This window comes from Blastomyces dermatitidis (assembly GCF_000003525.1).
Source record: "Blastomyces dermatitidis ER-3 genomic scaffold supercont1.4, whole genome shotgun sequence".
NCBI lineage: Eukaryota > Fungi > Ascomycota > Eurotiomycetes > Onygenales > Ajellomycetaceae > Blastomyces > Blastomyces dermatitidis.
In genome coordinates, this window is record NW_025544777.1 from 4,303,993 (window position 1) to 4,329,271 (window position 25,279).

Here is a 25,279-nt window from a genome sequence, read left to right on the forward strand (position 1 = left end):
TGTGATCCCCCACCATGCCCTAGTAATCATTCCCCGCCAACACAACATCTTCTATTTTCCCTCCCCTCACCCAGCCATTTCAGCCATTGAACAACCAGAACACACTCGAAGTCTAGTTCTTTGATATTTTTACTCTGTCAACATGTCTGCCTCCGAACAAACGTATGTTGATCCTTCTTCTCTGGCCTGTTCTCTCCCTTCGCGCACCGACTAATCAACCTGTTTTACCCCTCCAGTTTCATCGCTATCAAGCCTGATGGTGTCCAGGTATGAACAGCCAAAGACGAAGGCAGCATTTTACTTATACTTTTGTGTGTCACGAGGATTGGTTCTGTCACTTGGGAGCTAACATTCCCTATCTAGCGTGGACTCGTCGGTCCCATCATCAGCCGCTTCGAGAACCGCGGGTAAGTGTGGGTGGGTGGGATGTTGTTTCTGTGGCGGAACTGATGAACCGCAACGGTTCTAACGGACATAGGTACAAACTTGCTGCCATCAAGCTCGTCACCCCTTCCAAGGAGCATCTCGAGAAGCATTATGAGGATCTCTCCAGCAAGCCTTTCTTCAAAGGCCTCGTTACCTGTTCGTATACCCCTCTATTTCTTCGCCTGAAGACTCAATACTTTTCCCCAATACTGGGGGCTGACACAATCTTAGATATGTTGAGTGGCCCTATCTGCGCCATGGTTTGGGAGGGCCGTGATGCCGTCAAGACTGGCCGTGGTATGTATAGACTCAACCTGTCATCTCACCATCTCTGATCTAATCTTGTCCAACAACAGCCATCCTCGGTGCCACCAACCCCCTTGCTTCCGCCCCTGGCACTATCCGCGGTGACTTCGCTATTGTAAGTTACTAGGAGCCTCTAAGATCCCTATGCCTCAATTGCAGCACTGACCAAATTCCATAGGATGTCGGCCGCAACGTCTGCCACGGATCCGACAGCGTCGAGAACGCCAAGAAGGAAATTGCCCTCTGGTTCAAGCCTGAGGAGCTCGTCCAGTACCAGCAAAGCCAGGCCAACTGGATCTACGAGTAGATCCATCATGTCGCACAACCCTCCCTATTATGATAAGTTAATGACACAACGAGAAAGTAAATAATAGTTTAGACGAATTTCAAGATCTGCCGGGGATCAATCTTACTATTTGTTGATATTTCACAACGTGCCTTTCGCATTTTGTATATGTCGTGCCACAGCCAAAATCAAGTCCAAAAAATAGAAGATACTATACAGATCTAAGCCTTCCTGCCAAACACCTTCCCAACCGCCCTCCCCACAGGCCCAAGCACACCCCGCGCAAACCATGGTGTAGCCCAAACACTAAGCACAATCCTGACAGGCAACATCGCCTTTGTAATAGCATACGCAGTCGCGAACTCCAGTATCAACCGCACCCCTTTATCCGTATCTGTATTTCCACCCGAAGTACTTTTTGCTGTCCGCATACCCATCTCCGCCTCCGCCACTGCTCCTGCCTGCACTTCCGCCTCCCCTCCAACCCACCCCTTCTTCTTCAACCACCTCCCAAACTTCTTCACACCCTCATCGACCGTTCCATCCCCCAATACCGGAATCCACCCCCAGTAATGGAATGCGCCTGTTAGTCCCAGAAGTGGGACTATGGCAGTGATCTCGTGTAGGATTAGAAATGAAGTTATGTGTGTTACGGGCGCATTGAAGAGTGGGGTTGTATATGACCTGAGGAAGCGGGGCAGACGGTTGTTGAATGTTTGGAGACGGGTGCGAAGGCGGGAAGGAGTGGCTTTTGGGGGAGGAGGAGCTGCTGGGGGGGTTGAAAAGGGTCTGTGAGACGTGAGTCTGCGAAGGGAGTGGAGGGGATTAATTGGTAGCGGAGAGCGGTGGAGATTCATTTCCTTGGTCTTTTAATTCCTTTATTTTAAGACACTCTTTGTTCCTACATGCTTGGGGGTGTTTACGTTTATCCGGGAGACCGGGAGGTGTCTAGGTGAACACGGGGTGGTTCGTATATCAAGAAGTATAAACTCAATTGAAAATGAGTGGCTGTGGAGTTATGACGATTATGGAGCTTGGGATATCTAATTTGCGAGAGATATAAAAACGAATTTGAAAACATCGTGCTTTCGAATCATGTGACTTGGCCGACAGCCTTGGTGGACGTTTTCTTTTCATTCAACGATTCGCGACCTTTATATTTACTATGTAGGCTGGAGCACTGGTTCAAAAGCCAATCAATTGCATCCTAACAAATTTATATATTTATGTCCGCCACAATAGCTTGCAATTGAACGCCCCTAAATATAACTCGACAGAAGTATTTAAATTAAACACCGAGCAGAGCGTGGCTATCTACCTCAGTTTCAAGAACCAGCCCTTTCATCCATCAGATTACAATGGGATCGTTTTCTTTTCGATATCCTGTACGAAATCAACAATGTTCTGGAAAAAATCTCTGGATTCCTTGTCGAGTGCCTTGAGGAAGAAGTAAAATGCGTGCGGAAGGCCAGCAAACGCCTTTTCCGTTACCTCGACTCCCGCCGCCCTGAGGGCTTCGCTGTATGCAAAACCCTCGTCGCACAGTGGGTCATACCCGGCGATCTGGATGACTATCAGGCTTTCTGTTAGCTAGGTGTGCTGCCCATTTTGTTTTGGGCGAATATCATGTTTCATTCTTCTTTTCCTTTCACTTACGAGCTGGGGGGAGGTTTGCGTGGCTTTCAGCCAGTATGGGATTGGCATAGACCTCCGGTTTCCCTTCCGGGAGATATAAATTCCAGTGGAATAAAGCTCTCATGGACGACGCAACGGCTTCTTCCTTATTCTCGTCCCAGCTCTTGTATTCATATTTGTCCCGAGGGAAGAAGTCTGGGTGACAAATCATTGGCATGTTGAGGATCTGGCCAACTATCCCAGTGATAGATTCATCTCGAGCTTTCAATGCGAGGGCTGCTGCCTTTCAAGTTGTTACTAGGTTTTTTTTTTTATCAACAGCAAGTGAGGCGAGAGAATCTTACAAGATTGGCACCGCTGGTGGAGCCTGCGAGGAAAATGCTTTTGGGGTTGATCCCAAGGGTGGAGGCATTCGATTTGCACTGTCGAACGATTGTGAGCGGGCGTCTTCCTCGAGGGTAAGCAACTCAAGAGCATTTTCATACCCAAATCAATGCGTCAAAGCAGTCGTTCAAGGGATAGGGAAATGGGAATTCCGGACATTTTCGGTACTCCACGCTCACGACCACACATCCGTTATCCTTGGCCACCTGTCTATTCTGTGCCTCTTCGACATCATGGGTAAATATTGTCCACCCTATCATTTACTATCAGCCAATGGTCTTTCACTCCTATGAATACAAGCAAATAGGACAACCCTATATCACTCACCTCCCCCGTGTGAGACAAAGAATAAGGATGCGTCTGAAGCTGGATTTATCGGCTTATAGATTCTGAGTTCCACATCCGCGCCATCTCTGACTACGATATTAATATGTTCGATCGTGATATCCTTGCCAACAACGGGACCGTCGTCGAAAATCGCAGGCGGGAAGGCATTCCATGCAGTTTTGAATTGCTCCATGTCCTTGATGGCATATAAACTCTCAACGAGTTTAGTAGCCTCATCCTTTAAGGTTTCAAAGACCGGGTGAGGTGCGGCGAGGTGTGCGTACTTGGACCTGGTATTTGAGTCGGCCGCCATTGTGATTTTGCAGGTTGGCGGTGTTGCAGCTTGGTTTATCGAGCGTTATCGGTTATTCCCAAGAAGACAGGTTTTTACTGACGGCAGGCAATTCATCGGGCTAGGAAGATGGAATTAGAACGACGGAAGATGATAATACCCCCTCACTTCATATATCAAGCTAGGCCAAAAATCAGTGACGGTCAGCGTCAATCAAGACGGGAATATTGTCGCTCTCAATGGGTGAGCGTTGATGGTCCATGGACCTACATGCAGATCCGCAGGTTCCAGCAGGAAGTCCTCAACAACACCATACGTTGGGGTGAACAATACAGACAACTGATTGAACATATTCCTGTATTGTTCTCTTTGAAATTATTTCGACCGGGATGAATACCCCTCCAACCATTTTTAATTTTATCTATGGATAGGTCTACCAACTTGAGCCACCCCGCAAGGGCCTCCATCACCCGCCGCACGGAGACGCCACGTTTTCCCGCCTAAGGTACGACTTATCCGGACAGGTTCAAGAGGTGCAAATTTGAACAAAGAAACGGAAAGCAAAATCGATAATGGCCCGTGCGGATGTCACTTACTGTGGCGTGAGCGATGTTGATTCGTACCAGCTTGACCCGCTGTTATCATTCATTTCGATTGGCGATAATTTAATCAAACTCTATGGAAATGTGCTAACTTTATTGACTCGTCGTACACGGTGAAGGCTGCTACATCACAGTGGCAATCCCGCAATCCCTTTGATGGGAAATTGTAGATTGAAAAACACTGCCTTGGCAAGAACAGTAAGTAGTTTTCCCCTCTCAATCCGTGGGTAGGATTTTCTTCTGATACTTTATATCTGGTGGGCAAAGGAATAGTTAAGGAATTGAACTGTTAGCTTTTACACCCAGTTTGACCCTCAGCCAGGCTGACATCACTCCGAGCTCCAGAGATGGTACTCATGACCAGGGAAAATAGGCATTGCAAATAAGAACCTAGAAGTACTGTTTGATAAATTAAATGCAGCATCGCGAAGCTTGTTTGCATGCGCTACCAAGGGACCGGGGAGTGAGGTTCGCGTTGGCGTAAGGTAGCTTCTTTCTTCCGCATGGGCTCAAAAGGAGAATCTAGAGAATTGTAGAGTAATTATCATATTATTTGGTTTTAAGAAGGACATATCTATCTCCTTGTTTCTCATGTTTTCTCCTGTTTACTCTTCATCATGATGCCGTAAATGCGACTGGTTAGCTTTTGCTAAATAACTAACTACTTGATCTGCCGCTAACGCGGAACCAAGAGGGAGCCATTTCAATATCAACGAGACACTGACTGCTGACCCTTCATCACCTGAAGAATGTCACATTGCAGAACACACCACAACTACAACCACAACCATGGAGAAAATATCAGATAAAATAGCCGCTCTTCCCCGAAATGCGAACTACTTCTCGCTGGAGTTTTTCCCTCCAAAGACCCAGATGGTACGTTCCCGTCGAGTTTGGTGAATTCCATCAATTACCCCGCCACTCCTCCTTACCCCCCACGTTGTTTTCACGAGACTAATCAATTCGTCTATAGGGCTCCTCAAATCTCCAAGCCCGTCTGGAACGCATGTCACAAGCTCTACGACCGCTATTCGTGACCGTTACTTGGGGTGCTGGTGGAAGCACTGCGGCCAAATCGCTCGAGCTCGCTGAGATATGTCAGCGTCAATTAGGACTTACCACCTGCTTGCATTTGACATGTACGAATATGAACCGCTCACTGGTGGACCATGCGCTCTCAGAAGCCAAAGCGTTGGGCATCAGAAATATCCTAGCATTGCGCGGTGACCCTCCGCGAAGCGAAGAGTACAATATTGATGGCGAAGATGATAGCAATAAGGACTTTACGTATGCAGTCGATTTGGTGAAATACATACGCCGCACACACGGTGATCACTTCTGCATAGGAGTGGCAGCATATCCAGAAGGACATTCAGACGAGTCACATCCCGAAGTGCAGGATCCTGCTAGAGACGTCCCATATCTCGTCGAGAAAACAAGGGCTGGAGCGGACTTTATAATGACTCAATTGACTTACGATTTGGAAGCATATAAACGGTTTGAGAATATGCTTCGCACGCATGAATCGGGCGTTTTCAAAGATATTCCTATCATTACCGGTTTGATGCCCATTCAGAGCTATCATATTTTAACTAGGACGACGAAACTAAGCCATGCGAGGGTACCTCCTAACATTATGGCACGAGTGGAAGAAGTGAAATCAGACGATGAATCAGTGAAACGAATCGGCGTGGATATCTTGTGTGAGATTGTAAATGGATTAAAAGAGATTCCTTGCCCAGGTCCACGCGGGCTTCATTTCTACACCCTGAATTTAGAAAAGGCAGTTGCCTTTACAGTTGAGAGGTGCAGCTTAATACCACCATCATCCGAACCCTCGAGCGATTCAGAAGCAGATCTGGATACTGCAGTTTCCATGGTACACGGTCAACTAAACAACATTGTCCGAATGTCCAAAAGACGTGCTTCCTCCATAAATTCCCAACCCCATAACAGATTAATTGTTGATCGGCCCTCGGACGGGAGGGGTTCCTCTCAAGCATCCACTACCCACGAAACTCAGACTCTTGGTGCTGGCATGCCAGCTCTTAATCCCCCTCACCGAGCGACAACACTACAAATCTCAGAGGGAGTGGGTGCACTTGGGCGCGAGGCGACCTGGGATGACTTCCCCAATGGTCGGTGGGGTGATGCGAGATCCCCTGCATTCGGAGAAATCGATGGATATGGCCCGTCACTACACGTCACTCCCGCCGTAGCACGTCGACTCTGGGGATATCCAACAACGAAAGAGGACATTAACACCATCTTCCAACGCCATGTGTCTGGCGATCTTCACATTGTGCCCTGGTCAGAAGGTGGAACGCAAGATACGGGCGGCCTGAATGCAGAAACTGCTACTATTCGCGACGAGCTGCTCCAGCTCATAAATGGACGTGGGTGGTGGACGCTCGCGTCCCAGCCAGCAGTGAATGGGGTGCGCAACGACCATCCGATTTTCGGCTGGGGTCCTCGCGGCGAGGGCTTCGTTTTCCAGAAGGCATTTGTCGAGTTCTTCTGCACAGCCCATGACTTGAAAACCATTCTAAAACCGATTTTTGAGAACCATGGCCACGATGAACTTGCGTGGTTCGCAACGAATGCTGCTGGTGATTTCGAGTCCTCTTCTCCGCCCACCGACGACAGCGCAAACGACTACTCCGGTCCTGTTGATGTCTATCTGGATTCCAACGCTACGGCGGGTGGTACTGGAGTTAATGCTGTTACGTGGGGCGTATTCAGAGGTAAGGAGATCGTGACTCCAACTATCATTGAAGAAGTCAGTTTCCGTGCATGGGGCGATGAGGCGTTCCGTATCTGGGACGAGTGGAGACGCGTTTTCCCGCGTGGAAGCCCCACCGAGAAGCTACTAGATCAACTAAAGAACGATGTATGGCTGGTTTGTGTAGTGGGCCAGAAATACGGTGCAGGTTGTCAAAGTAGAGAGGCTGCAGAAACGGAAGGGAAGCTATTATGGAAATTACTGGCGGGACAGGCTACTGAGGCGGATTCAACCAACAAGCATTGAGCATTTCTTATACCATTTTATAATGGGATCAGCGCTCCTTTTTTGGCTGTTCTCTACGAGGAGTACATATCTTGGAAAATACAAGGTCTTGTATCCCCCGAGCATTTTTTTTTCTCTGCCTGGTTCTCATTTAGTATTCCATAAAGATAAAGAATATAGGCAAGGTTTAAGTATGCGAATCAAAAGAATACGGAGTGGTCAAGTCTATATATTGTGTAACCAAGTGTTTTTCCTTTCTGCACGAAAAGGAGAGGGGTGACACACAGCTTCCTCCACCCAATATGAGAATCATAGGTGCTGACGTCCGGCCAGCTTGGATATATTAGTTGAGTATTCATGAATTTGCATAAAATGGGCACCCCCGCCTCCAGGCTAAGGTTATATTTGGATTCAGTAACTTGTTTCGTGTGTTTGATATATCCCGATATAGCCAGCCGAACGGGGCTGAATATTTCCGGAACGACCCCTTGATTGAGTGATTCAAATGAGTATGTCGAATGATATAAATTGGGAGCAAAGGCACTTGAAGAAACAATGTAGCAATTGACACCTATGACATATGGTATGTAATCGTACACTTCTGTAAGTATTTACTCCAAAATCGAGGTTATTTTAGGATATGTCTACCCGCGCCATGTTTATCGTAGAACAAAACATGGATGCGTGTAAATTGGGCTGGCTAGTGGCTGCAGGTAGACGGATTCATTCTCTCTCTACCCACTCAGCCATCGATCTACCGAAGCATCGACCTAACAAGGTAAGAGATGTAAATAAGGTTTCATTGAAGCCGATACCATGACAAAAATATCGTGCATATCTAGGTATGAGTGATGCTCAGAAACGGATCTGGTCACCCCGTCTTTGCAGCAAAACCTTGGTCTTGCAGTTCATCAACATCGACGTCTGGAGTGGCAATCGACGACTCCGATTGCGTGAGGGTGTCTGTGATATGGTCCAAACGCCCATACACCTTCGGATTTTTCGGTTTGGCGCCTGCTTCGCCTTTGAATTGATATCCCCGTAATCTAAGCAGTTGTAGTGGTAGGGTGGTTAGCTGGAGCCAAAATTCCTTTCTGATAATAAATAAAAAGGGAAAGGAGAGTAAAAGAAAAGAAAGAGGAAGGGAAGAGAAGGGAGAGTGAGCCGCGGCTGGTAGTTGCGACATCCTATGGTTTACATACCTAGGTCCCTGGCCAGATTGCTGTGGTAATTCTGGTTCATAAGCTCGCTCAAACCTCGCCGCGTCTTCATCAAAAGTCCCCCTGGCGATACTGTCCCGGATTGCCGCGTAAAAATTATCGAGGACTTGATAATTGTGTATTTGCAAAAGCGTCCATGCAAGCATCTCCTTTGCATGAAGCAGATGTCGAATATAGGCGCGCGTGAACCTTTGGCACGTGTAGCATTTGCAACCTTGCTGGAGGGGTGACATGTCTGCCGCATGCGTAGCCGGCCACATATCAGTCCCCAATGGCCTCAGATCAGCTCCAACATCGCTCGCTGAACTCGGAAGGACGAAGTGTAGCGCGATACCCGCGTCTGATGCGTCTCCGACAAATGTTACTGTTGAGAGATCTATACCCAACGATATTTCCTTCAGGATTTCCCGTGGGGTTTTGGTTTCGCCCAAAGACAAACGAACGAGCGCGGACATTGATTCCGGTATTACGGAGCTACTGTTGGAATCGTACAGTGCGAACCCGGCCACATATTGTTTCATCTCGTCCTCCAGATCCTCAATATATAGCATCTGCTGTTCCTTATCTAGCGGCAGTAAAGGAGCAAGAAACAACGACCTAGTTTGTTTCTCACCCTGGGGATCATACAGTCTGTCGACTGCGTCCCTCGTCCATGCATGGGTCCTGTCCACCATTCGCTCTCGTCGCTTTACGCCGGGCAGCTTGCTTGGCAAATCCGAAAGTCCAACAGCGATATCTGGTTGTAATTTTTGGATAGCCTCTAGGTATTTCTCGGTTTCCAACTGACGGTACCCAACTGAAGTTAATATCGTAACCGAAGTCGAGGCATTTGGAGTTGGACATGGGACGGGTGGGACTCGTCGGGGACCTAATATCAACAATAGATCGTCGCGCTGACATATAAATTTCCGCAGGGCCGATTCAAACGGTTGTGTAGGAACTTGATACACCGGTGGAATGGATTTATGTCCTTTCTCCGCAACTAAACTGCTCCAACGAGCAGCATCGTTAGCTTCTCGAGAGATATGGGCCAATTGTCGAATTATAATAGCGTGGACCCAACTCACAATCCTCAAATGCAGCATATAAACTCCCAATTGACATCCGCTCGTTCATCATATCGTGAGACATATGGGGCAATGCGCCCCGAGACGATATAGGAACATGATTCGGTGTCTGTGTTGGTTTCCTCCCGGCCAGCGCAAGTCTGCCCAGCCGCGGGGCAAGGAGAGTTGGGGCGGAACCCAAAAGGCTGAAACTGAACATCTCCTCAGGAAGTTCAGCGAACAGTTCACGTTTCATAATGTTGATATATGAATTAATCAGCAGGAGCAATAGATGTAGAATACATATATATCACTGGGTGCATTGAATAAACTGCTCCAGAGGCATACGAACTAACTACTACTGTACTGTTACTGTACTGTACTGTACTGCCACCCCTAAGATGCCAAGATATCACTAACCCAAACCCAGTTTAAAATATTCCCGTACGGTACGGTACGCCACCCCACTCAAATCCCCCCCAAATAACTAGAGGTTGGTTATCTGAAAACCTCACTAGATAGATAACAATGTTGATTTTTCTACAGATTATAATAAAGATCTTATAGAATGTGAGACAACATGACTGCAGCAGCCAAAGCAACCTTGCTATCAGAAATTTGTCACGACCCAAACGAGCACATGACCGCGCCAAGAAAATCCACTCCGCCCGCCTTTCAACAGCAACAAACAATTGATTCGGGAAATATATCTGGGGTATTATGAAAGCAGTACAGGGAACCAATGAAGGGCAGAGGGGGGCTCTCATTGTGGTGGAAGGGTTGGACCGTGCCGGCAAATCTACTCAATGTGCAATTTTACAGAAGACTCTCCAAGAAGACGGACATGAGGTCAAGTACCGTCGTTTTCCAGGTACTTACTTGCTCATGTGCCACCAGATGCTCTATCATATCCATGCCGATGCTAACGAGCGATTGTAGATAGAACTACTGAGATAGGGAAGATGATCAACGCGTATTTGATGGGAAACACACATCTGGACGATCATGCTATTCACCTTCTGTTCTCCGCCAATAGATGGGAGGCAGCTACGGAAATACAGCAAGATATATCAAATGGCATTACTGTCATTATCGATCGCTACTCCTACTCCGGAGTTGTCTATTCTGCAGCCAAAGATATCCCTGGACTGTCACTAGATTGGGCTTGGCAACCAGAGATCGGTTTGCCGCAGCCAGATATATGGCTTTTCCTGAACATATCGCCAGAGGAAGCCGCAAAGCGCGGTGGCTATGGACTAGAAAGATATGAGAACGACACCTTTCAGAGCCGAATACGCCAGCTATTTCAGACGCTTATCGCTAGAGAGGACCCCGACAATGTGCACATCATCGACGCGGGTCGGACGGAGCGGGAGGTTGCGCTGGACGTTATAGAGACAGCAAGGAAAGCTGTTGAAAATGTCTGCGGCATCAGATCGCTGAGAAAATTTGGACCTTTATTAAAGCCAGCGAACACTCAATCATGATATTTATCCCCTGAGAGAACGCCCTCTCTCGTCGGTTGTCATTCGATAATTTCAGCATTGTCCCAGTCGGATTTATTTGTATATGAACCCGAGCAGTTCGCCTTCGTAGATGGTTTCCGTCGGCTATAGAGCTCAATCTCAGGCGTGATTGTTCTCACAGAGTCACTGTCTGAGTTTGTGCTGTTTGCGCTGTCAATACTGCTCCCTAGCTCTCCAATCTTGCTGTCATCCGCACAGGGATATGTATGGTTCAGAAATCCAATGCTTCCAAATTTTGTGCATGATATTGGGGCATCGCTTGTATCTTCTTCCGAGTACAAGTTGACGCTGTTCAAATTTTTTTTGGCTTTCCGCGTGCCCTCAGCCCGCCGTCTTCGTCTCACTAACCGTTTTATCTCCTCTTGGCCACGGAACCGCAATGTAATTTCTTTCATGAGGATTGGCCATTCCAATTGGTTGCGGCACGCGGGACACGTCCCTTCTCTTGGTACCAACTTTCCACCAAAACCTGCTGCCCCCAAGAAATGTGACGCCAAACATAGAAGGTGGGAAGCGCAGCGGCACAGATTGTGTGAACATATTGCAATCATATCATGTTGTGAATCCAACCTCTGCTTGCATACACCGCAATCGATCTGTTCCTCAGACTCAAGTAAAAATAACGATTTCTCCACATACTCCGCAAGATGGTCGTAACCGACATCCAGTGCTCCAATTCTTCCTGCGCTTCCAAGATGTTCCTTCCTTTCGACATCGCACGCCTGCTCAGAACCAAAAGCCGTTATCACCTTGATTCTATCATCTAGTAAACCATCCGCGCGCTGCGACCAATCCTGCCACGCGCGATACACATCTTCTGCGAAAAACTGCACCTCCAAGGGCCATTCCGAAAAATACGGCGACTGTAGTAAAATATGTAGATTCGCCAAAATATTCCGTAGCGAGGAGCGAGGTTTCCCCCTGGTCTTGACCTCTTTTCCCGTCCGGGGACATATCCTTAAGCCCGGCTCCTCGTTCCCGCCCCTTTCGACTTCGACATGGCGGGAACCTTGTGTGTGTTGCCACGCCCACCTATATAACGTAGTCAGAATACACCTAAATTGAGAATGAATTGAAGAAAGATAGAAGGAGTTGAATCTAAACGTACTCAAACTGTAATGCACCCACTCTGTTCATGAACCCACTTACAATGACCACCATCTCCCAAGGCCTCAGCTTCTCCCTCGATGTCCGTTTAGCGCCGCCGGTCTTGTCTCCATTATGCTGGGCTAAGCGCCGACTTGGGTCTGGGGTTGAGCCAATATAGAGACTAGCGTGTCGAACAGTCGAGCGGAGAAGGTAACAACAGTAGAAAGTCGGAATCGGGCTTATTGATTGCGAGGAATGGTCTGCCATAGGTAGCCGGGGACGGACACAGGGAATTGGGTTGAAAGGTTTGGGGAGATGGTACGGCTCTCTGAGGGTTAAGTTTTCAAGGAATCGTGGTTAGCAATGCGACTGACTCTCTCTTCGCGATGTAGATGTAAACTTGGATGACTGTTTGTGGAGAGATTGCGGGGCATATCCGTCTCGTGTTGGTTATGGAACGGCTCCCCGGCGCAGTTCTTTGACAAGCTACTTCGCTAAAACGAGTGGAGTTCTTATTTATAAAACGAGGTCTTAAATTCGTTGGGTTTAGGGTAGACTGTACTATCATTTGGTCCAGGAGTGTTCCATCGCCTATAGCAACACCTCAGTAAACAGAGCTCTGTCAGTGGGGCGGCACGACTCGCGCGGCCACGTGTGGAAGCGCCTAATTTGCCGCCTAGCGCCAGCAAATGATTGGCTAACCTCTCCTGCTAGACGTGAATTGCCAGCTGTGATGTGGAGAAAAGGAAATAACGGCCAAAAGAGTCGGTGCGAATACTAGCACTATTTATGGATTTTATGAATTGTGTCGAGTACCATACCCTTCCCTTGGAGCTAGTTTAGGTAATATTCATCGATAACGAGTAGATTTAGCTGGCGTAGATGTATGTAACCGGCCCGCCGCGGGAAGTTGATGCCTATTAGAGAACACCAGCGATTTGTTTTATCCTTCATGTAGCTTCTACCTCTGGTTACGTACCTCAACGTAGCTACTGCAGTGGCTGCAACCAGCTCCTCCACTTGATGCTCAACAGGCCACATATAAGCATTTACTATACCCGTCGGAAACCCGCCTGGACACATGTTGGAATAGGCGAACCTGACTATTTGAGAATGGGATGAAAAAGCAACCAGTGTCAATTTTAAACTGAAGACTGACCCAAAGAGCCTCAAACATGTTGGGAATGACGGTATTGCACGGTCATATAATAGCGAAGGGGCGGTTATTATGGTAACTAAGCGAATGGTGAACACCGAGGCAGGTGCTGATATATCCACAATTGTTGCAGTCGCAGAGGACCAACACACTGCCAAAAAAGTGCCAAAGTACCAATTCCCCTGATGTGAACAAATCAAGTGAATGGACATCATGGTCTGCAAGCTGTGTTTCCCGTGTATCCGACAAGGGGGCTACTGTATGTATCTTGATTGAGCCTATTGGTGAGGAAATCATGGGGGAATAGATGCGTGGAACTATTCCCACCCCTTCTACCTATCATAGAGCCTTGTGTGTGTATATCTAGAAAAAGCAGTGAACTGTCGGTATTTTTCCTTCGGTGTTGTGGGATAAAGGTTCTGTCAATGGAGAAAAATTTATAGGCACCCAGTCTTGCCTTTCATAGTTTAACCGTTGGCCCGTAGTTCCGCCGGGGCGTGCTGTTTAGGTGCTTCCGATGCAATGAGCTCGCGAAGTGTGTACTAAAATGCCACTTCCTCACATCAAGTAGGGGTTAAACCCAAGGCATTTTATGCAAGTAACTCTGTGGGAAGAATGAAGCACTAACAACTGAGGACCAGGAAATTGCGGAAGGTATATGGGACCCTGCGGAAAATTCCTGTCAATAGGGGCGGCTAACGGCGAAGCGGAGTGTGCGCTGCCTGACCAATGGCTCTGTCATAGAATGCACTTGGAGAAGGGTAAAGGACATTTATTGAGAACGACTCTGTGATTTGAATAGAAAGCATGAGTATGGCTTCGCCAAACAACAGGTAGATAACTACCTCACAGCCCACAGAATGGAACCGCACCTGCTAGGTGTTTCTGTGAAAGCCCGTGAACTTGAGCTCACTTTACACAGCTTGTAGCTTGTATTCATTAGAAACTTCTCTCCCAACTTTACCTCTCACCAGCTCTCCTTGTTGCTCCAGAAATCATGTCTCTGGCTTTTGTGCTATCTGTTTTTTGGCTTCTCACTCCATCATTCAATCCTCTGATGAAGCGACTCACAGAGATCTCAACAAGAATGCACATATACTATGGACTTTAATACTTCAGGGAAAAGAAATGTACGATTTGCACTGACTTTGACTCCCTGGATGATATTGTTTGTTCTTAGTACCCGGCAGCACTGAGAATGAAGATTTCTTGATGTGCGTATGTTGCACTCTTATATCCGGGCTTCTCTAGGCTTGCAGAGCAGCTGATTTGAGCTTGCAGGTATCAGTGTTTGAATTGCAGCCACAGCAACTTCACAGATTTCAACCTTCATGTATTTTGGCATGGCCATGTCCACCAGGGCAGGAATATATGATCACTTAGAATAGGACTACACCCCTAGATCTGTAACTTGAATTCATAAGGGTCAGCACCATCATTCTGTTGAGATAATCCCACTCCATTACAGTCAAATACCGCAATCAGAGTGTTATGAGTGTACAGATTTATATTGCCATGTGCGATGCTATATGGACGACTGAGGTTTATCAGCTTCGTCCCATCCAGCATTCCTTGGACATGACACATCTGATGCTGTCTGAAACGTAGAGCGACCGTTAGGGCTCGTCAAATGGTATAAATGTACAGTATACTCAATTCGAGTGCGATGGCTGCGTCCGTTTAACCATCCGCGCCGATAACGAAGGCGGGAGTCTAAACCGAGGGACAAACAGACTGAAATGAAGCCGTTGCCCAGTTGTTCAGGAATTCCTCAGACATAGTAACCAATGAAGCACCATTATTCTCAACACCACCGTGATTTTCCTATGAGCCACTCAGAGTTAGCGGCGGGTTTCTTGAGATGCGGCAATTCAGCTTACATTAACGGAGCCAAAAGAAGGCAGCTAAGATCAACTGTATCCTTTGAATATCAAATTGAGAACAAGAGATATCAATTCTCGGGTTTCACTGATGTGAGGCATTTTTGCCATTGGTCAATGGTATAACACGCATGCACCGAATTGTAGTTCAAACAGAAAGAGAAGGAGAAGGGTGAAGGAAATGTGAATGTATCACATAGGGGTAATAGAGTAAGCTAGAGCAGAAGGACTGAAAGGGAGCCCCGTCAGCCCCGCCTCTTCCCCTTTTGTCTGTCTTCTTGGAAGACCATGTTGATCTAAAGAGCACAATTACACACTCCTCTTCTCGAGGACAACAGGCTCTACTCACCGAATATTTCACCCGCCCGCTTTGTGCCTCTCTTGCCCGTCGACATCTAGGTTTAGGAGGGGAAGGGGGATGCGATAGCAAAACAGTTCAGCAAGAGAGATTGGCAGATGTCTTTTGCGATGCAGCAGAGCAGGCTAACAAAGGGGGAAGAGTGAGATGAGGAGGAAAATTGAGAAGATGGAAGGGTGTGAGCAAGAGGGAAGAGGAGCAATCTTATATAGATTTGTAACTCCACCCATTGGTGCAACGGATAACGGATAACGGATGGGGCGACGACAGGCTAGGCCCGTTCGGGAAACTTGAGGTGTACTCCTTACTTTTGTTGTTAACCTCTTTTTATAAATTATATTTTAAAAATAATACTCAAGTGAAATATAGAAAAGAATATTATATGTAATATACTTATATCTAAAAATTTAAATAAGTATTAATAGTGTAGAGTGATTATCTTTCTTTTCTAGTATAAATTTGAAAGTGTTTGTTCAGGCTTTGAAAAGAAAGATACAGCTGTGTATACAATCTTGTTATTAGATGTGAAATCTGTAATACTATTTTGTTCATTTAGAGATAATAAAAGCAGTAAAGAAGAAAATGTTGATATTGTTGATTTGAGAGTTGACTGAGAAGATATTTTGACTCGCCAGCAGGGCTCGTGCAATATCTTAGATCTCAAGTTGATTTACAGATCCTAGCCACCGTAGCAGTAGCCGGAAATGTCACGGAGCACCTGTATTTCGTTCACAGGCAGATATATTAAAAGTAACTGTGATGTTCTGTACAGGGTAAATGTAGTGTGAAGAGAGGAAGAGTGGGAAAGCTTATATTTAATGACAACTCAAAATTCCCTAGATATTGCTTTTTCCCCCCCTTTTTCCTTATTCCTAAGAGACATGGTTTCAAGAAAATAAAGCATCTTGGTATTCTCCTTCCAACAATTTGGTATGGTAAACCACCAAAATGGGGAGGAAAGTTAATCGGGATGTTGAAATTTGCTTGCTTTTCTTGCGGGGGTTTCGGATTAGTCCTGAGGTGTTTATTACCGTCTGATTTATGCAACTTCGTACCGCAGTGATATTGGTTCGACCCTGTTACGTTACGGGATACGGAGTACTTGCCGGTTGGCTGCGGAGCGGTGGGAAGGAAAGGTACCAGATGTTTTCGCCAGGACATAACTTAATGTTTGGAATGTAAGATACGGTATTCATACGCAGCAGGTCAGCAAAATATTGTAACTGTGCGATCCAAGGATACACATGTGGCACCTAAACAGGTATAACTGGTAGAAGCCCAGGTTGGCCCAGCACATAGATTAGACATGAAATATTTAATAATATACAGGGACACTGACCGACCTGTAGCCTGTAGGACAACCGGAGGGCTTTGGTGGAGTTGGTTTCGCCCTTGCTTCGCTCGTGCTTACTGTGTAGTTAAGCGTTCTGTCGTCGTTAGCGCTAGTCCTGTGCGGATAATGTACATACTTACTGGGTTTGCCGGCAACTCTTTTTGAGATTGCCTTTTTTGTTTCCTCGGTTTTAAAAGCAGGCTGCCGGGTACGATGGGCAGATTAATAAGTTTTTTTTCATGCCACTTTTTGTTCCCTATCTTACAGTTGTTAGTTCGCTGGTGGAGGAGGTATCATGATCAATGGGAGTTGGGGTTGCGGGATTGGATGAACCAAAACTATTTGTTGAAATTTTCAAGGGACAAAGAAATGAATGTTATTTTGAATATGGTCCCCATGCATTAGCATACGGGTTGGAATTGACAGCCAATATATGAGGAATATAAATTGTCCTTGAGGTGTTAGATGTCTGAGTGTAGAGACTTGGGGATAGCTCTATCCACACATGAGAATGTATTTTCACTGAAGCTGAGGAAGCATGATTTGATGTGATTGCTCCCATATATCATGCATGATATAGCATGTCACAGCTTTCTGGTCTTGCAGTGCTCTTGATGCTGGGGTTCTGTCACTGGTTATTTTTATCTATCCAATGTGAAGACGCCTGCGTTCTCGACATGCGGAGGGATTCAGAGAAAGTATTTAAAAGTGATGGTAAGGCGATAGATAAAAAGAAGTCTTGTGATATATTGAACGGCAGCGGCAATAAGTAATCCAGGAGGGAGTTTTCAAAGGGAGGGAGAGACAAGATATTGTTTAAATGCTCGCGTCATTCTTGATCACGCCACAGTTTATCAGCGGTTTCCGCTTCCAGGATGGATAGGATGATGATATATATGAATACCTCCTGCGCAGCATTTCGGCAAAATACAAAATGGCAACTTAGTCCAGCAAGCTTATTGCTTTTATATATTATTATATACTTTCGAAGATTGATGTTGATAAGAAGCACATAATAAGAAGTAAAATGTACTCAGCCGCGGTACGGTACAGGACGGTATCATATAATATAGAACGCAGACTAGAAGGCAGGGTAAAATTTCGTGATAGCAAATACACGTACCGTACCCAGGCCTGTGTATTATTGCCGTACCGTACCTAGGCATCGCAGCCCAGCGCCGAGTCTTCTGTTCTGTCTCGTCCAACCGCATAACTAAATAGGTTACGTTACAAACCAGACAAACTTCAGCCATTCCATCCATCCATCCATCCATCCATCCATCAATCATCCCATTCCGCCTCAAATCTTCCTATCTCGGATTTCCTTTCTCTCTCTCTCTCTCTCTCCTCGCGCTTCTGCAACCACCCCGTCTCTGTTCTCCGCTTTCTCTCCGCCCTCCTTCCCCCCCCCTTGTTCCCCGGGTATCCTTCTCCTTATCATTTGCAATTAATTATCTCGTTATTTAATTAAACCGCTCTCTATTCTCGCGTCTCTATTGGACTACTCTCACCACTTACTTGCATATCTCCCCCAACCCTCATCCTCCTTTACCCAACCACCCTCCCCTCCAATGCGCTATTCGCATCGCTATCAGTATTTTCCCACAGCAGCCTAATCTATTTTCGTCATCTCATCTCCTGCTCTGCCGCATCTCAGCGTGGAGACATGGTGGTCCCACCCTCGACTGGAGCATTCACTGCCCAGCAGTCCCAGCCATCGGCCACCCGCTCCTCAACCCGCGCCTCGAACTCGAACCACCACCACCAATCTTACAATGCCAATGTCCCTCTGAGTGCTAGAAGGGCTGCGCCCCTCGATCTCTCTACCGTCGAGCGACGTGGCCATCCTGCTGCTAGTAGAGATCCCGTCAAGCGTGTGCGACCTCATGGTTTACAGGAAGCTCCAACTTTCCGTCCTACAGAGGAAGAATTCAAAGACCCTTTCGAATACATCCGCAAAATCGCGCCGGAAGGAAAGAAATATGGCATTTGCAAGATTGTCCCCCCCGATAGCTGGACTCCGCCTTTTGCTATCGACACAGAGGTACGATATTCTACTGAATTTTTCCAGCCCGCTGCATCTTTTCATCCACGTTCTATTGTTTTCGGGGGTGTGGGGCTAATCAAATCTATTATTTCTCATATGTAGCGATTCCATTTCCGCACCCGCCGGCAGGAGTTGAACTCGGTTGAAGGAGGTATGTCCCAAGCATTACCCCGTGCAATAAGCCCCCGGGAACCCGAATCTGACCCTCAACCAGGCACCCGAGCGAATCTCAACTACCTCGACCAACTAACGAAATTCCATAAACAACATGGAATGAATCTAAGCCGTTTCCCCAGCGTCGATAAGCGCCCACTTGATCTCTATAAGCTTAAAAAGGCCGTCGATATCCGTGGGGGTTTCGATCAAGTTTGTAAACTGAAAAAATGGGCCGAGATCGGCCGGGACTTGGGCTACAGTGGCAAGATCATGTCCTCATTATCAACCTCGTTAAAGAATTCCTACCAACGCTGGCTACACCCTTACGAGGAATATCTGCGCGTCGCCAAGCCTGGTGTCCAGCAACAGTTGGAGTTTGAGCACGGAGGACCGTACACCCCGTCCCCGGGAACGTCTCCGACCGCTAAACGGTCACAGACAAACAATAATCGCTCCTCCGAAGTTAGCAAGAACTCTCCAGCGGCGAGAGCATCTGCTGCACTCAATAGTTCGGTGAGAGACAACGAGGTCAAGAAAGACGAATCTTCAACTCCACTTGATTACCCCCAGGAACGACATGTCACCACTTCGGGTTTCACAGCAGTCAATGCTACTACAAGCGGATTTTCTGCAATCAATGCGCCTCCATCATTCGTTGCGGTCAACAGTTCGGCTCCTACGGTAAAACGGGAGATGGAGAATGGAACCCATCCAGCAGCCCTTGGAAAGCATACCTCGACATCCAACAACGCCACAGAACAGCACCAGCCTGAAGCTAGCCGTACACCAACCGTCAACGGCCACAGTTCACAACCACTCAAACGTGCATTTAGCCAAGAAAGCTTGACGGGGAGTTCGCAGACCGACAACCCAGATACTGATGGCGCAAACGGGCGACGCAGTAAACGCCTGAAGAAAGGTATGTATAGCAGGCTGTTACTGGCCGGCTCTGAAACTATAGCACTACGAATCCTCATCTTTTATTATACCAAGTACCTTTGCACATGGTACTTCTAGTTTTGCTAACTTCTAGATTTAGATGGCGTGCCAACGGTCGCGGGGTCGCATATGAGCTTACTCCGCCCTACGCCAACTCAGGGGCGAACGAAGAATGGAACCAGGAAAACCGGAGATGTGAGTACTTTTTTTCAAAAAGATTTGACCCTCTGGGATGGCAAGCTAACCCCCCACTTCCCCAGCGGTGTGAAAATTGCGGCAAGAGTGACGATCGTCTAACTATTCTAGCATGCGACGGATGTGAAAATGGTTATCACATGCACTGTCTTGACCCGCCCCTTGAATCAGTCCCCGATTACGACTGGCATTGCCCTAAATGCCTGGTGGGAACTGGAGAGTACGGATTTGAAGAAGGTGGGATATACTCGCTAAAACAGTTCCAGGAGAAAGCGAATAATTTCAAGGAAAATTATTTTGCTCCAAGGATGCCATTTGATCCCGTTCTCAATGCTCCTCGAAAGGAAACCGAGGATGACGTTGAGCGAGAGTTCTGGCGGCTTGTTGAAAGTTTGACCGAGACTGTTGAAGTCGAGTATGGCGCAGATATTCACTCGACAACTCATGGAAGCGGATTTCCCACTGTCGAACGGAATCCTTTGGACCCTTATTCTGTTGACCCGTGGAATCTGAATGTTATGCCTCTGCACTCAGAGTCGCTCTTCCGGCATATTAAGTCAGACGTCTCTGGCATGACCGTTCCGTGGGTGTATGTTGGCATGTGTTTCTCTACATTTTGCTGGCATAATGAAGACCACTACACGTATTCAGCCAACTATCAACATTTTGGTGCTACAAAGACGTGGTATGGGATTCCCGGGGATGATGCTGAAGCTTTCGAGGAAGCTATGCGCCAAGCAGTCCCGGAACTGTTCGAAACTCAGCCGGATCTCTTGTTCCAGCTCGTCACGTTACTGCCGCCGGATCAATTGAAGAAAGCAGGCGTCAACGTGTATGCTCTCGACCAGCGTGCCGGTCAATTCGTTATCACATTTCCACAAGCATATCACGCCGGGTTTAACCATGGATTTAATTTCAACGAAGCCGTTAATTTCGCTCCATCAGATTGGGAACCACTAGGCCAAGCCGGAGTAGAGCGCTTGCAGGAATTTCGACGGCAGCCTTGCTTTTCACACGACGAGTTGCTCATCACAGCTGCCGCGAGGGATACATCTATTAAAACTGCTAAGTGGCTTGGCCCCGCGCTACAACGCATGTGCAATCGAGAGCTCGAACAACGCTCGGCCCTACTAGCGCGCCATCAGGAGCTTCGTCCACATAATTGTAAAATTACTGGCGGAGACGAAGAGTCGGAGGAGTGCAAACTAAAATTCGTGGTTGAGGATACGGATCTTCCTGAAGAAGAGTATCAGTGCAGTTACTGCAAAGTATACAGTTATCTGACGCAGTTCAAATGCCAAAAAAAGGGCAAGACTCTGTGTCTCTTACATGTCGAGAGCTATGATTGCTGTGGAGAAGATATCTCGCAAAAATTACTTGGAGCTAACCATACCTTACGCTATCGCATGTCCGATGATGCCTTGAGATCGTGCGTTCAGAAAGTGGAAGACCGAGCTCGAATCCCAGAAACCTGGGCCGAAAAGGTGGACAAAATTCTCGCGGACGAACCGAAACCTTCGTTGAAAGCTTTGCATGCTTTACTCAGTGAGGGAGAGAAAATCCCATATTTCCTACCCGGTCTGCAGGATCTGGCCTCGTTTGTTCAGCGTTGCGACAAATGGGTCGATGAAGCTAATAATTACATTACTCGTAAACAGCAGAATCGTCGCAAAAATGAGAAGGCATGGCGCAGAGGCAATTTGGCCAAAGCAGCTCAACTGGAAGAGCGCGATCGTGAGCTCCGCAGGGTGGAAAAGATCCATGCGCTACTCGAGGAAGCGGACAACCTTTCCTTTGATTGCCCGCAGATAACATCGCTTAGGGAAAAGATCCAGGAGATTCAGAAGTTTCAAAGTGATGTCCAAGCTATTCTTTGCAACCCTCACATTAGTTCGACCCAGGAGGTCGAGGAGCTATTAGATCTTGGAAGGAGCTTCAATGTTGACATGCCTGAGGTAGACAAGCTTGAGAAGGCCCTAAGCCAAATGAAATGGAATGATCAGGCCCGCCGCAAACGGGAGCAACTCCAAACGCTCGATGAATGTCGCGAGTTCATTGCACAGGGCGAGCAGCTAGGCTTATCTGAGACAAACGAGCATCTACTTTATTTCAAAGAAATGCATCGCCTAGCAGAAACCTGGGAAGCAAAGGCAAAAGAACTCATGTCGGTAGAGGCTGTGCACTACCAACAGCTGGAAGCACTTTCCTCACAGGCAGCTAAATTGCCTGTGTCCCCCGAGACCCTTTCTGCAGTTGACGCCATCTTGACAAAGCAACGTGAAGCACAACGACAGATCTCCTCATTCTATGATGGAAGCAGAAATCCGGATTTTAGGAAAAGGCCCCATTATAAGGATGTCCGTGATCTTATGGAATCTCTGACGGAATTGAACAGCAAGCCGAATGGAACCATCGACCTGGAAAAGGAGCAGAAGCGCCATGAGGATTGGATGCGGAAGGGTAAGAAGTTGTTTGGCAAAGCCAACGCTCCATTGCACATACTCAAGATGCATCTACAATATGTTGAAAAGAAGAACTCATTTTGCTTCGATCTTGAGGACCGGTGTCGTCCACCTGTTGAACCGGCGTCGCGAGAGGCAAGTCCCGATGCTGAGGCTCATAATTGGACTGGTAGTAGGTCGAAGAAAAAGGATGTATTCTGTATCTGTCGGCAACAGGAAGCTGGGCTAATGATCGAGTGCGAACTTTGTCATGAGTGGTAAGTTTCGAGATTATAGTCTGCTCAGAACGGCGTGCTCTCTTCTATAAGTTCAATAACTAAGTACGTTCTTAGGTACCACGGAAAATGCCTGAAAATTGCGAGAGGCAAAGTCAAGGAATTTGACAGCTATACTTGCCCCATTTGCGATTGGCGTGTCAAGATCCCTCGCGATGCAGCTCGTCCCAAATTAGAAGAGTTGCTTGATTGGCAGGCCGAAATTCCTGACCTCCCATTCCAACCCGAAGAAGAACAGATTTTGGAGTCGATAATTGACCAAGCAACATCGTTCCGGGATTTCGTGCGACCACTCGTGAACTCTGCTGCCTGCATGACTGCCGAAGAAGTTCCAACACAGATCTTCTATCTCAGGAAGATGGAAGGGGCAGAAGTCCTCCTTGCCTTTGAAACGAATTATTTTCGCCAGGAGATCCATAAATGGGCACCTGTCGCTCCCGATCCGCCTCCAATTCTTGAAGTGTCCTTATCTACTCGCAAGCCACGACCGACAAAACAGCAAAAGATGATGGCCCAACTTGGAGTTGAGAAACCTGAAGATCTTCCACTTCACCTACGGACCAAGCAGCATACATTTTCCAGCAAGCGTAAATCAACCGAATCCCATGCTTCTGGACGGCCTCCCCCCTTACAACCGGCACCTCAGATTCGCTCCAACACACCATCCGGTGACCCTCGATCTGCTTCCACAGGCAATGTGCCGACTCCGACTAGTGTAGCCCCGCCAGCCCCCGCTTCTCAACATCCGGCTGCATTCTCATTCTCACATCCGTTCCCAATACCTTCAAATGACGCAAATCCGTCTTACGCCCCTACATCATCAGCATACCTCCCAGGTGTGAACAATGTGCATTCCCCTTCGTTCGACCCCACCTCCCCACCATCTCACCACCAAGGTCTCGATCCATCCCTATTCAGCCCTCCAAGCTTTACCCGAAGCAACCCCCTCCATACTCAGAACATGGGTAAAGACCACGACGATATGGGTGGCCCAATGGCCTTTGCCAGTAGCCCACGTGGAGGGGACATGGAAGACCTTTTTGCCGAGATGACGAACCAAGACACGGAGCAAATGGAGGCGTTGGAGGTTAGCCATGCGAATGAGGCGCTGGAGGCACTTCGAAGCGCTAGTAACAGTGGCGCGCAGGACCGCTCTGCTTCTGGATCTGGCGATGATTTCGGCGAGGAGAATGGCGGTGATGGCCAGGATCGCGATGGTGAGGATACGTCGAACAACCTCCTTGCCGACGAATTCTTGACCTGATTTCTCTTACGATTGATTGCGTTTGACCAACTCCCAGTGAAGGATGTGCTTCATTATTTTCCCTATCTTCTACTCTGCTGTTATCGAAGCCCTTTTTACTCCCTCTTTTTTCCTGTTTCTAACGCCGTTAATCTATGCCCCACTCTGCTATTTCCTTCTTTGTTCAATGTTTGAGATTTCATGTGGAATTTCTTATTCTTTTCCCCTTATCCCATTTTCAAACTTCTTGCCTTTGATTTTGTGTTCCTTCTTCTTTGCTTTATGTATTTTTTTTCTTTTTTTCCCTCCCCTACTGTTCAATTACACTCCTGTAGACAAAATGATTATAACATCAACATTATTACCACATTACACGGCGCGCCACGGATGGGTTAATTTTTATGGGGGTTGCGGGTGGAATCTGCAAATGGGAAGGATATTTTAGGTGGGCGCTCTTCTGTTTTTTTTTAACTTTTCTCGTTTCGTTTCTTTTCTTCTCTTTTTCCTTGCTACAGTATTATTGACTACTCTGGAATGCTCGTATTATCTACCCGAATGGTGTCATTGCTTCAGTTGCGCATTTTATTCTCTCTATTTATTCTTATCATTTTTAACTTTTTTTTATTATTATTTATTATACATTTCTGTCAACCTATTGTGTGATTGCTCACTTCTGCGCATCGTCATATGTTACGTTGAGTCGTTACATGCGAAGGAGAAAGGAAATCCACTCGTGCCTGGCTCTTCCTAGCTCCCCTTCTGTCGATTTAAATGCGAGGGGAAAAAAAGGGAAGAAGGGAATTTTTTCATTTGTGGCGTAACGCGAAAGAAGATCAATTTCCGGCACATATGTCTTGGTCCTTTCTGTCAATGATATATTTTCTTCTTGCTTTCTCCGTCTACCTGCCGGCGTTACTTCTGTAAGGTAGATTTAATTTATATGTTCTGACGATTTGTTTTCCCTTGTTTGCGCACACACTACACTCCGCCTGGAAAACGGCCTACTTCTTGCCTATAGATCAATAAGCAAGTAATAATGATAATATAATTATGACTTTTTAAGTATGAGATCGTCTACTCTTTTCAAGC

General features: G+C 47.1%; 9 protein-coding genes across 13 annotated transcripts; 4 read left to right on the plus strand and 5 right to left on the minus strand.

The window, feature by feature from the left end:
• Positions 1-26: 26 nt before the first annotated feature.
• BDCG_04384 (nucleoside diphosphate kinase) lies at positions 27-2,095 on the plus strand. The gene is made up of 7 exons (XM_045420039.1): positions 27-162; positions 237-267; positions 364-407; positions 479-582; positions 658-723; positions 783-847; positions 911-2,095. Exons 1-7 carry the CDS (start codon positions 143-145, stop codon positions 1,037-1,039), a joined length of 459 nt encoding a protein of 152 aa, XP_045276223.1. The 5' UTR covers positions 27-142; the 3' UTR covers positions 1,040-2,095.
• Positions 1,049-2,050, minus strand: BDCG_04385 (uncharacterized protein). Its single transcript, XM_045420040.1, has one exon. It carries the CDS (start codon positions 1,873-1,875, stop codon positions 1,240-1,242), a length of 636 nt encoding a protein of 211 aa, XP_045276224.1. The 5' UTR covers positions 1,876-2,050; the 3' UTR covers positions 1,049-1,239.
• An 11-nt stretch (positions 2,096-2,106) lies between the features above and the next one.
• BDCG_04386 lies at positions 2,107-4,570 on the minus strand. 2 transcript variants are annotated; one of them, XM_045420042.1, is made up of 6 exons: positions 3,927-4,294; positions 3,365-3,837; positions 3,139-3,290; positions 2,998-3,075; positions 2,675-2,936; positions 2,137-2,589 (listed from the first exon to the last, which is right to left on the minus strand). In XM_045420042.1, the coding sequence occupies exons 2-6, from the start codon at positions 3,675-3,677 to the stop codon at positions 2,372-2,374; spliced, it is 1,023 nt and encodes a 340-aa protein (XP_045280858.1). In that variant the 5' UTR covers positions 3,678-3,837; positions 3,927-4,294; the 3' UTR covers positions 2,137-2,371. The 2 variants fall into 2 exon arrangements, with proteins under 2 accessions (XP_045276225.1, XP_045280858.1); XM_045420041.1 differs by having other exon boundaries at positions 2,107-2,589; positions 3,365-4,570.
• On the plus strand, positions 2,205-7,784 carry BDCG_04387 (methylenetetrahydrofolate reductase (NADPH)). The gene is made up of 2 exons (XM_045420043.1): positions 2,205-5,134; positions 5,232-7,784. Exons 1-2 carry the CDS (start codon positions 5,048-5,050, stop codon positions 7,284-7,286), a joined length of 2,142 nt encoding a protein of 713 aa, XP_045276226.1. The 5' UTR covers positions 2,205-5,047; the 3' UTR covers positions 7,287-7,784.
• On the minus strand, positions 4,985-9,880 carry BDCG_04388 (tRNA-guanine transglycosylase). Its single transcript, XM_045420044.1, has 3 exons — positions 9,553-9,880; positions 8,468-9,467; positions 4,985-8,311 (listed from the first exon to the last, which is right to left on the minus strand). Exons 1-3 carry the CDS (start codon positions 9,785-9,787, stop codon positions 8,137-8,139), a joined length of 1,410 nt encoding a protein of 469 aa, XP_045276227.1. The 5' UTR covers positions 9,788-9,880; the 3' UTR covers positions 4,985-8,136.
• A 31-nt stretch (positions 9,881-9,911) lies between these two features.
• Positions 9,912-15,727, minus strand: BDCG_04390. Of its 2 annotated transcripts, XM_045420047.1 has the most exons (4): positions 15,183-15,705; positions 13,306-15,126; positions 12,166-13,245; positions 10,184-12,089 (listed from the first exon to the last, which is right to left on the minus strand). In XM_045420047.1, the coding sequence occupies exons 3-4, from the start codon at positions 12,411-12,413 to the stop codon at positions 11,057-11,059; spliced, it is 1,281 nt and encodes a 426-aa protein (XP_045280859.1). In that variant the 5' UTR covers positions 12,414-13,245; positions 13,306-15,126; positions 15,183-15,705; the 3' UTR covers positions 10,184-11,056. The 2 variants fall into 2 exon arrangements, with proteins under 2 accessions (XP_045276229.1, XP_045280859.1); XM_045420046.1 differs by having other exon boundaries at positions 9,912-12,089; positions 12,166-15,126; positions 15,183-15,727.
• BDCG_04389 (thymidylate kinase) lies at positions 10,020-12,340 on the plus strand. Its single transcript, XM_045420045.1, has 2 exons — positions 10,020-10,402; positions 10,471-12,340. Exons 1-2 carry the CDS (start codon positions 10,252-10,254, stop codon positions 11,016-11,018), a joined length of 699 nt encoding a protein of 232 aa, XP_045276228.1. The 5' UTR covers positions 10,020-10,251; the 3' UTR covers positions 11,019-12,340.
• Positions 15,728-15,971: 244 nt separating the features above from the next.
• BDCG_16928 lies at positions 15,972-17,829 on the minus strand. 3 transcript variants are annotated; one of them, XM_045426109.1, is made up of 4 exons: positions 17,014-17,829; positions 16,884-16,967; positions 16,596-16,807; positions 15,972-16,532 (listed from the first exon to the last, which is right to left on the minus strand). In XM_045426109.1, the coding sequence occupies exons 3-4, from the start codon at positions 16,699-16,701 to the stop codon at positions 16,285-16,287; spliced, it is 354 nt and encodes a 117-aa protein (XP_045280860.1). In that variant the 5' UTR covers positions 16,702-16,807; positions 16,884-16,967; positions 17,014-17,829; the 3' UTR covers positions 15,972-16,284. The 3 variants fall into 3 exon arrangements, with proteins under 3 accessions (XP_045280860.1, XP_045280861.1, XP_045280862.1); XM_045426107.1 differs by having other exon boundaries at positions 15,972-16,967; positions 17,014-17,133; positions 17,207-17,829; XM_045426108.1 differs by having other exon boundaries at positions 15,972-16,793.
• On the plus strand, positions 17,822-25,271 carry BDCG_04391 (histone demethylase JARID1). Its single transcript, XM_045420048.1, has 6 exons — positions 17,822-18,917; positions 19,023-19,071; positions 19,135-19,995; positions 20,116-20,210; positions 20,276-22,929; positions 23,005-25,271. Exons 1-6 carry the CDS (start codon positions 18,540-18,542, stop codon positions 24,209-24,211), a joined length of 5,244 nt encoding a protein of 1,747 aa, XP_045276230.1. The 5' UTR covers positions 17,822-18,539; the 3' UTR covers positions 24,212-25,271.
• The last annotated feature ends 8 nt before the right edge of the window (positions 25,272-25,279 follow it).

Excerpts from the sequence above, each read along its gene's own strand:
- BDCG_04384 (XM_045420039.1), top strand. The coding sequence starts at position 143 with ATGTCTGCCTCCGAACAAAC. Across the intron at positions 408-478 it reads AGCCGCTTCGAGAACCGCGG|GTACAAACTTGCTGCCATCA; the intron begins GTAAGTGTGGGT and ends TAACGGACATAG. Across the intron at positions 583-657 it reads CTTCAAAGGCCTCGTTACCT|ATATGTTGAGTGGCCCTATC; the intron begins GTTCGTATACCC and ends ACACAATCTTAG.
- BDCG_04385 (XM_045420040.1), bottom strand. The coding sequence starts at position 1,875 with ATGAATCTCCACCGCTCTCCGCTACCAATTAATCCCCTCCACTCCCTT.
- BDCG_04386 (XM_045420041.1), bottom strand. The coding sequence starts at position 3,677 with ATGGCGGCCGACTCAAATACCAGGTCCAAGTACGCACACCTCGCCGCA. Across the intron at positions 3,076-3,138 it reads GCTTTGACGCATTGATTTGG|TGCAAATCGAATGCCTCCAC; the intron begins GTATGAAAATGC and ends ATCGTTCGACAG. Across the intron at positions 2,937-2,997 it reads CCACCAGCGGTGCCAATCTT|GCAGCAGCCCTCGCATTGAA; the intron begins GTAAGATTCTCT and ends ACAACTTGAAAG.
- BDCG_04387 (XM_045420043.1), top strand. The coding sequence starts at position 5,048 with ATGGAGAAAATATCAGATAAAATAGCCGCTCTTCCCCGAAATGCGAAC. Across the intron at positions 5,135-5,231 it reads TCCCTCCAAAGACCCAGATG|GGCTCCTCAAATCTCCAAGC; the intron begins GTACGTTCCCGT and ends ATTCGTCTATAG.
- BDCG_04388 (XM_045420044.1), bottom strand. The coding sequence starts at position 9,787 with ATGAAACGTGAACTGTTCGCTGAACTTCCTGAGGAGATGTTCAGTTTC. Across the intron at positions 9,468-9,552 it reads ATATGCTGCATTTGAGGATT|TTGCGGAGAAAGGACATAAA; the intron begins GTGAGTTGGGTC and ends GGAGCAGTTTAG. Across the intron at positions 8,312-8,467 it reads CAATCTGGCCAGGGACCTAG|ATTACGGGGATATCAATTCA; the intron begins GTATGTAAACCA and ends ACAACTGCTTAG.
- BDCG_04389 (XM_045420045.1), top strand. The coding sequence starts at position 10,252 with ATGAAAGCAGTACAGGGAACCAATGAAGGGCAGAGGGGGGCTCTCATT. Across the intron at positions 10,403-10,470 it reads CAAGTACCGTCGTTTTCCAG|ATAGAACTACTGAGATAGGG; the intron begins GTACTTACTTGC and ends GAGCGATTGTAG.
- BDCG_04390 (XM_045420046.1), bottom strand. The coding sequence starts at position 12,413 with ATGGCAGACCATTCCTCGCAATCAATAAGCCCGATTCCGACTTTCTAC. Across the intron at positions 12,090-12,165 it reads GTGGGTGCATTACAGTTTGA|GTGGGCGTGGCAACACACAC; the intron begins GTACGTTTAGAT and ends TACGTTATATAG.
- BDCG_16928 (XM_045426107.1), bottom strand. The coding sequence starts at position 16,701 with ATGTCCTGGCGAAAACATCTGGTACCTTTCCTTCCCACCGCTCCGCAG.
- BDCG_04391 (XM_045420048.1), top strand. The coding sequence starts at position 18,540 with ATGGTGGTCCCACCCTCGACTGGAGCATTCACTGCCCAGCAGTCCCAG. Across the intron at positions 19,996-20,115 it reads CAGTAAACGCCTGAAGAAAG|ATGGCGTGCCAACGGTCGCG; the intron begins GTATGTATAGCA and ends TTCTAGATTTAG. Across the intron at positions 20,211-20,275 it reads GAACCAGGAAAACCGGAGAT|CGGTGTGAAAATTGCGGCAA; the intron begins GTGAGTACTTTT and ends CCACTTCCCCAG.